Source organism: Ascaphus truei, chromosome 23 (assembly GCF_040206685.1).
Source record: "Ascaphus truei isolate aAscTru1 chromosome 23, aAscTru1.hap1, whole genome shotgun sequence".
In the NCBI taxonomy this organism is placed as follows: Eukaryota; Metazoa; Chordata; class Amphibia; order Anura; family Ascaphidae; genus Ascaphus; species Ascaphus truei.
In genome coordinates, this window is record NC_134505.1 from 5,741,199 (window position 1) to 5,750,142 (window position 8,944).

Genomic DNA, 8,944 nt, shown 5'->3' on the forward strand with positions numbered 1-8,944 from the left:
CTTATACGTACGCCCAGATAAACCGCGCGCGGTGTGAGGGCGTCCTGTGACTTATACGTACGCCCGGATAAACCGCGCGCGGTGTGAGGGTGTCCTGTGACTTATACATACGCCCGGATAAACCGCGCGCGGTGTTAGGGCGTCCTGTGACTTATACGTACGCCCTGATAAACCGCGCGCGGTGTGAGGGCGTCCTGTGACTTATACATACGCCCTGATAAACCGCGCGCGGTGTGAGGGCGTCCTGTGACTCACCAGATGGGCGCACACGGGTACGGAGATGATGATGTGGGAGAGGTAAACTGCGGGGGGTTTTAGCGAAAGGAAAGTATTCTGCGACAAGCAAATGTAACTCAATCCCGCCGGGACCGCCGGTTCTTTCATTTAAAGAAAATTGTTATATTCCCGCGAGTGGTTTAATTATAAAGGAGGCGACGTCAGCGAGAACCACGGAACCCTGACACGGTGACTAAGAGACGCAGCGCGGGGACTGCTACTCACAGCTGTGACCCACGGGGAGAGGCAGCTTCGCAGGGACGTGGTTAATGGGTTAATGGGTCAGTCCCACGTAGGGGCAAAGTGACCTAATGACAGGGACGTGTTTAATGGGTTAAAGGGACAGTCCCACGTAGGGGCAAAGTGACCTAATGACAGGGGCGTGTTTAATGGGTTAAAGCAGCGGTGCGCAAACTGTGGGGCGCGACCCCCAGGGGGGGCGTGACACTGCCGACGGGGGGCGCGGGGTTTACAGAGGCCCCGCGCGCTTCCCGAAGGCACTTAAATTAAGTGCCGGGGGAGCTGCAGGGCCTCTGTAAACCTAACTTACCCTGGCTCGGGCGGCTTCCTCCCTGCGTCGCCATGGCAACGCGGCGTCAAAATGACGCTGCAAGGTCATGTGACGTCACGTTGCTATGGCAACGTGACGTCATTACGCCGGAGCGCGGGTAAGTTGGGGTTGGGGGGGGGCGCGGGAGCGAGGGGACAGCCGTCAGGGGGGCGCAGGGAAAAAAGTTTGCGCCCCCCTGGGTTAAAGGGTCAGTCCCACATAGGGGCAAAGTGACCCAATGACAGGGACGTGTTTAATGGGTTAAAGGGTCAGTCCCACGTAGGGGCAAAGTGGCCTAATGACAGGGACGTATTTAATGGGTTAAAGGGACAGTCCCACGTAGGGGCAAAGTGACCTAATGACAGGGACGTGTTTAATGGGTTAAAGGGGCAGTCCCACGTAGGAGCAAAGTGACCTAGTGACAGGGACGTGTTTAATGGGTTAAAGGTTCAGTCCCACGTAGGGGCAAAGTGACCTAATGACAGTGACGTGTTTAATGGGTTAAAGGGACAGTCCCACGTAGGGGCAAAGTGACTTAGTGACAGGGACGTGTTTAATGGGTTAAAGGGTCAGTCCCACGTAGGGGCAAAGTGACCTAATGACAGGGACGTGTTTAATGGGTTAAAGGGACAGTCCCACGTAGGGGCAAAGTGACCTAGTGACAGGGACGTGTTTAATGGGTTAAAGGGTCAGTCCCACGTAGGGGCAAAGTGACCTAATGACAGTGACGTGTTTAATGGGTTAAAGGGACAGTCCCACGTAGGGGCAAAGTGACCTAGTGACAGGGACGTGTTTAATGGGTTAAAAGGTCAGTCCCACGTAGGGGCAAAGTGACCCAATGACAGGGACGTGTTTAATGGGTTAAAGGGTCAGTCCCACGTAGCCGTAGGGGCAAAGTGGCCTAATGACAGGGACGTATTTAATGGGTTAAAGGGACAGTCCCACGTAGGGGCAAAGTGACCTAATGACAGGGACGTGTGTAATGGGTTAAAGGGTCAGTCCCACGTAGGGGCAAAGTGACCCAATGACAGGGACGTGTTTAATGGGTTAAAGGGTCAGTCCCACATAGGGGCAAAGTGATCTAATGACAGGGACGTGTGTAATGGGTTAAAGGGACAGTCCCACGTAGGGGCAAAGTGACCTAATGACAGGGACGTGTGTAATGGGTTAAAGGGTCAGTCCCACGTAGGGGCAAAGTGACCTAATGACAGGGACGTGGTTAATGGGTCAGCAGTGTGTTGCGGATCTCGTTAGCAGTTGAGGGGTTAAGCCCCTGGCAGATCTCCCTGTGCGCGGCCCCGGGGATGCAGATTAACGCGCGGACGCTGCCGGCAGGCTGCAGGAACAGCAGATCGCGCTCCCCTCGCCGCGGTTATTAATCACACGACCTTTACAAGGGAACAGAAATCCAATCGGCAGCCGCTGACTCCGGAGGAAAACAAAATATTAAACCACAACCCAGACGGAGAGAGCGGGATAGGAAACAGCCTGGGGGGGACAGACTTAAACCCCATAATCTTTATACGGATCACCCACTTAACACACATCAGTTACCCCATACACTTTAATAGGATCCCCCCTCATACACACATCAGTTACCCCCATACACATTAATAGGATCCCCCTCTTACATACATCAGTTACCCCCATACACATTAATAGGATCACCCTCTTACACACATCAGTTACCCCCATAAACATTAATAGGGTCCCCCTCTTACACACATCAGTTACCCCCATACACATTAATAGGATCCCCCTCTTACATACATCAGTTACCCCCATACACATTAATAGGATCCCCCTCTTACACACATCAGTTACCCCATACATATTAATAGGATCCCCCTCTTACACACGTCAGTTACCCCATACACATTAATAGGATCCCCCTCTTACACACATCAGTTACCCCCATACACATTAATAGGATCCCCCTCTTACACACATCAGTTACCCCCATACACATTAATAGGATCCCCCTCTTACACACATCAGTTACCCCATACACATTAATAGGATCCCCCTCTTACATACATCAGTTACCCCCATACACATTAATAGGATCCCCCTCTTACACACATCAGTTACCCCATACACATTAATAGGATCCCCCTCTTAAACACATCAGTTACCCCATACACATTAATAGGATCCCCCTCTTACACACACCAGTTACTCCCATACACATTAATAGGATCCCCCTCTTACACACACCAGTTACTCCCATACACATTAATAGGATCCCCCTCTTACACACATCAGTTACCCCATACATATTAATAGGATCCCCCTCTTACACACGTCAGTTACCCCATACACATTAATAGGATCCCCCTCTTACACACATCAGTTACCCCCATACACATTAATAGGATCCCCCTCTTACACACATCAGTTACCCCCATACACATTAATAGGATCCCCCTCTTACACACATCAGTTACCCCATACACATTAATAGGATCCCCCTCTTACATACATCAGTTACCCCCATACACATTAATAGGATCCCCCTCTTACACACATCAGTTACCCCATACACATTAATAGGATCCCCCTCTTAAACACATCAGTTACCCCATACACATTAATAGGATCCCCCTCTTACACACATCAGTTACCCCCATACACATTAATAGGATCCCTCTCTTACACACATCAGTTACCCCCATACACATTAATAGGATCACCCTCTTACACACATCAGTTACCCCCATACACATTAATAGGATCACCCTCTTATACACAGCAGTTATCCCATATACATTAATAGGATCACCATCTTACAGACGAGCTGCCCCCATAGACTTTAATAGGGTCCCCCTCTTACACACATCAGTTACCCCCGTATATTCCAATAGCACCCACTTTAGTAACGTGTGTGCGATGTGTCTCCCCACTGCTGGATGAAGCCTCCCCAGTGATCTCCCAGGTCCTGCGGTTACAGCCTCTCTTCTCCACATCGCTCCCACACATTCCCTCATCCCATCCTCTCCAGCCCGTGTCTCCCCACTGCTGGATGAAGCCTCCCCAGTGATCTTCCAGGTCCCACGGTTAGTCGCTCTTCTCCACGTCGCTCCCACACATTCCCTCATCCCATCCCCTCCAGCCCGTGTCTCCCTACTGCTGGATGAAGCCTCCCCAGTGATCTTCCAGGTCCCACGGTTACATCACTCTTCTCCACGTCGCTCCAACGCATTCCCTCATCCCATCCTACTTTTGTTCATGTTGGTCTTTTAATCTCTCTGGGAAACCAGCCGAGTTCCATCTTAGTCCAATGATGGTAATTTCTTCTTGAGATATGTCCGGCCCACTGCCATTTTAATGTCTCCCTCCCGTGTGATGATGTCACAGACTTTTGTTTGGTTTCCAACCCATTAATTCATCTGTCTCTACAGGTAATACCCAGCATGCATCTCTCCGTACGTCTATGAGTTGAATGGAGCTTCTGAATTATCTTCACATTTAGGGTCCAAGTGTCACGTCCATTATGTTGGTGGGATACACGGGTCACACACTTTCCTGGTGAGGGACAGTGGAAGGTTCCTGGTGAGGAGCAGTGGAAGGTTCCTGGTGAGGAGCAGTGGAAGGTTCCCGGTGAGGAGCAGTGGAAGGTTCCCGGTCTTGAGTCTTCCCAATGCCTTCATCCCATCTTCATCCTCCTATTGATATAATTGAGACGTTCCCATGCATTGTTCTATTCCATTTACTTAGATCTGTGCAGAGGTGACACAACATCACTTTGGTGTCGCTGACATTCATATGGAGGCCACTTTCTTGCTGGCTTCAGCGAGATCACCGATTTGTTGCTGGAGATCTTCTGGACTTCTGGCAAAAACAACAGACGTCCTCTGCAAATCAAACAATCCTTCTCTTTGTCCAACAATAGTAATTTCTTCCTGCGATAATGTCTGGCCCACCACTATTTGAATTTCTACCCCGTGTGAGGATGTCAGCGACTTTTGTTTGCTTTCCAACCCATTCATTCTTTTTCCTGTCTCTGGGTAATACCCAGCATGCATCTCTCCATACTTCATTGAGTAATACCCAGCATGCATCTCTCCATACTTCATTGAGTAATACCCAGCATGCATCTCTCCATACTTCATTGAGTAATGCCTAGCATACATCACTCCATACTTAAGAGTTACCATCTTCGTCCAATGGTGGCACCCAAGACACAAGAGACCAAGATGACGACCCAAAGTAAGATGAGGGAATGGGTGGGAGTGACGTGGAGAAGAGAGGGAGGTCATAAAGGAGGCTTCATCCACAAGTGGGGAGGCATGGATGGACAGATATACAACATGGAGAAGAGAGGCTGTAACCTCAGGACCCGGGAGATCACTGGGGAGACACGGGCTGGAGAGGATGGGATGAGGGAATGTGTGGGAGCGACGTGGGGAAGAGAGGCTGTAACCGCAGGACCTGGGAGATCACTGGGGAGGCTTCATCCAGCAGTGGGGAGACACGGGCTGGGGAGGATGGGATGAGGGAATGTGTGGGAGCGACGTGGAGAAGAGAGGCTGTAACCGCAGGACCTGGGAGATCACTGGGGAGACGGGACAGATGCACAAATAATGGAGCAGGCTCTGAATATTGCTTTGATTTCCCATCCTCTCTAACAGTCCCTTCTCTTGGTCTCCTGCCACCGCCATCCGCCAGAATACAGGGCCCCGGTCAGGATATTAATAAGATGCTAAACAGGGGCTTGGAAAGCCGAGAGACACGAGCGGCAGAGAGTGGGGGGAGGCCAGCGACAGATGGCGAAGCCCCCCTCCACGCAGCTGCTTTGCTGAACTTTGATGTGTAATACGGTACGTCTGCAGGGTGCGCGCTTCCAACTTTGAGGCGCTCGTTATGCAAATAGGAGAACGCAAGCCAGGCTGAGGGCGCGTGTGTCCTTATATCGTAATACTCGTTACGTCTTATTTATCATCCCCAACCGTTGGGAGGAAAGAGGGGAAGCTGCAAATAAGACATCCTTCTGAAGGGACAGTCCCACGTAGGGGCAAAGTGACCTAATGACGGGGACGTGGTTAATGGGTTAAAGGGACAGTCCCACGTAGGGGCAAAGTGACCCAATGACAGGGACGTGGTTAATGGGTTAAAGGGTCAGTCTCACGTAGGGGCAAAGTGACCTAATGACAGGGACGTGTTTAATGGGTTAAAGGGTCAGTCCCACGTAGGGGCAAAGTGACCTAATGACAGGGACGTGGTTAAAGGGTCAGTCCCACGTAGGGGCAAAGTGACCTAATGACAGGGACGTGGTTAGTGGGTTAAAGGGTCAGTCTCACGTAGGGGCAAAGTGACCTAATGACAGGGACGTGGTTAGTGGGTTAAAGGGTCGGAAATTACATTCCCTTTAACCCATTCAACAAGTCCCATCCCTTCGCGATCCAATTAACTCTACACACACCCGACACTTCTAAACGCGCTATGCTTTACAAGTCTCTCCGGCAGCAAGAGGGTCAAAGTCGGCGGAAGTAACACGCGGGAACCATGGCGTCTTTTCTCGTCTTTAATGTCCATGTTCCTCCCGTCGGCAATAAAATTAGTCGAAATGAGATCTTTGTGGCTAAAAAAAACAAATATATATATATATTTATATGTTATAGATATATATATATATATATATATCTATATATGAGGCGTGAGGTGCGATCCCATCAGTCGGGGTCTCTTGGGCGTCAGTGGGAACTCTTCTTGGATCCTTTGCCGAATTTGGCATCGAGACCGAGACCTGCGGAAACAGAACAGGGCGAAGTGAGCCAGGAAGAGCGTGGCTGTGTGGGAGACGCCACGTTCCCCTCCCCGACCGTGTGTGTCTCACTCCGTGTATACGGCTCCGAGAAGTTTTCAACCACCCCGTCTACTCAAGGCAACGTGGGCAGGGACGTGTTTAATGGGTTAAAGGGTCAGTGCCACGTAGGGGCAAAGTGACCTAATGACAGGGACGTGTTTAATGGGTTAAAGGGTCAGTGCCACGTAGGGGCAAAGTGACCTAATGACAGGGACGTGTTTAATTGGTTAAAGGGTCAGTCCCACGTAGGGGCAAAGTGACCTAATGACAGGGACGTGTGTAATGGGTTAAAGGGTCAGTGCCACGTAGGGGCAAAGTGACCTAATAACAGGGACGTGTTTAATGGGTTAAAGGGTCAGTCCCACGTAGGGGCAAAGTGACCTAATGACAGGGACGTGTTTAATTGGTTAAAGGGACAGTCCCACGTAGGGGCAAAGTGACCTAATGACAGGGACATGTGTAATGGGTTAAAGGGACAGTCCCACGTAGGGGCAAAGTGACCTAATGACAGGGACGGGTTTAATGGGTTAAAGGTACAGTCCCACGTAGGGGCAAAGTGACCTAATGACAGGGACGTGTTTAATGGGTTAAAGGGACAGTCCCACGTAGGGGCAAAGTGACCTAATGACAGGGGCGTGTTTAATGGGTTAAAGGGTCAGTCCCACGTAGGGGCAAAGTGGCCTAATGACAGGGACGTGGTTAATGGGTTAAAGGGACAGTCCCACGTAGGGGCAAAGTGACCTAATGACAGGGGCGTGTTTAATGGGTTAAAGGGTCAGTCCCACGTAGGGGCAAAGTGACGTAATGACAGGGACGTGTTTAATGGGTTAAAGAGTCAGTCCCACGTAGGGGCAAAGTGACCGAATGACAGGGGCGTGTTTAATGGGTTAAAGGGTCAGTCCCACGTAGGGGCAAAGTGACGTAATGACAGGGACGTGTTTAATGGGTTAAAGAGTCAGTCCCACGTAGGGGCAAAGTGACCGAATGATGTTTAAACACGACACGTTAGGTTATTTCGGTCCTACGTGGGACTGACCCTTTAACTCACTAAATACGCTCGGGTCACCGGCTTCTTCCGCTTCGAATACAGAAGCTCCGCATTGCCGGTATCCGGCAGCCCCCCCCCCACCCCCCGGATCCATCCCCCACCTCCCCGGCACTTACCCAGAAACACCAGCATGGTGCCGCCCCATTGCAGGCTGCTGATGGGATTGGAGAAGAGCAGCACGGAGGCCAAGATGGTGAAGAATTTCCGAGTGGTGGTGATGATGGAGCAGGTCAGGGGTCCGAAGTACACCACCGTCATAAAGATGAAGGTCTGACGGGAACAAGAGGGGGGGGAGACCATCAGCTCACCCTGGAGACCCCCCCCGAATTACCCAGCCCCGGCTCCTCTCCCGCCGCTGCAAAGGGTTCTGGGAAACGATGCTACCCTGGATGAGTGGCAGCAGTCCCCAGGTGTTGCGTGTGTGGCAAACTGGGGGAGTGTGTCAACATCGCGGCCTTGACTCAGATCCCAGAATCCCGTTGGGCAGCACAGGTTAGGTGCTAGGTATATATCAATATATACCACATGTCTGTGTCGACCCCCCCCCCCGCCCCCGCCTCCGCGCGCTCACCTGTCCCAGGGCGCTGGTCAGACTGAAGAGGAGAATATTATACAGAATACCCGGGTAACGCTCCATGAAGCTCAGGAAGTCCCACACCTCGCCCGTTAGCAGGATACCTGGGGGGGGGGGAGGCACAGAGAGAGAGATGAACCTTGCCCGTTAGCAGGATACCTGTGGGGGGGGGGGGGGCACAGAGAGATGAACCTCGCCCGTTAGCAGGATACCTGTGGGGGGGGGGGGGGCACAGAGAGAGAGATGAACCTCGCCCGTTAGCAGGATACCTGGGGGGGGGGCACAGAGAGAGAGATGAACCTCGCCCGTTAGCAGGATACCTGGGGGGGGGCACAGAGAGAGAGAGATGAACCTCGCCCGTTAGCAGGATACCTGGGGGGGGGCGCACAGAGAGAGATGAACCTCGCCCGTTAGCACGTTGTGTGTGCGCGTGTATAAGTAGGAGCGTGTGTCTATGTATATGAGTGTGTGTGTGTGTGTGTGTGTGTGTGTGTGTGTGTGTGTGTGTGTGTGTGTGTGTGTGTGTGTGTGTGTGTGTATGTGTATATATATATGAAAACAAACATAAGGGAGCGTCATCACGTTGGACGCTGTGACACTACGTCATCATAGAGCGCTGGAGCGGACCGATCCACGCGCTGGTGTTTGCAGAGGCTTGAATATACGGAGCCGCTTTCTTGGACTCTCCAA

General features: G+C 51.6%; 1 protein-coding gene across 1 annotated transcript in view; it reads right to left on the bottom strand.

Moving 5' to 3' along the window:
• Positions 1–6,336: 6,336 nt before the first annotated feature.
• Positions 6,337–8,944, bottom strand: part of SLC35B1 (solute carrier family 35 member B1) — a 29,137-nt gene continuing 26,529 nt past the window's right edge. The window contains exons 5-7 of the mRNA XM_075580342.1: positions 8,252–8,358; positions 7,797–7,950; positions 6,337–6,572 (exon numbers count right to left, since the gene is read on the bottom strand). Of these exons, the coding sequence (XP_075436457.1) occupies positions 6,520–6,572; positions 7,797–7,950; positions 8,252–8,358 (314 nt within the window). The 3' untranslated portion in view covers positions 6,337–6,519. The remainder of the gene's footprint in view (positions 6,573–7,796; positions 7,951–8,251; positions 8,359–8,944) is intronic.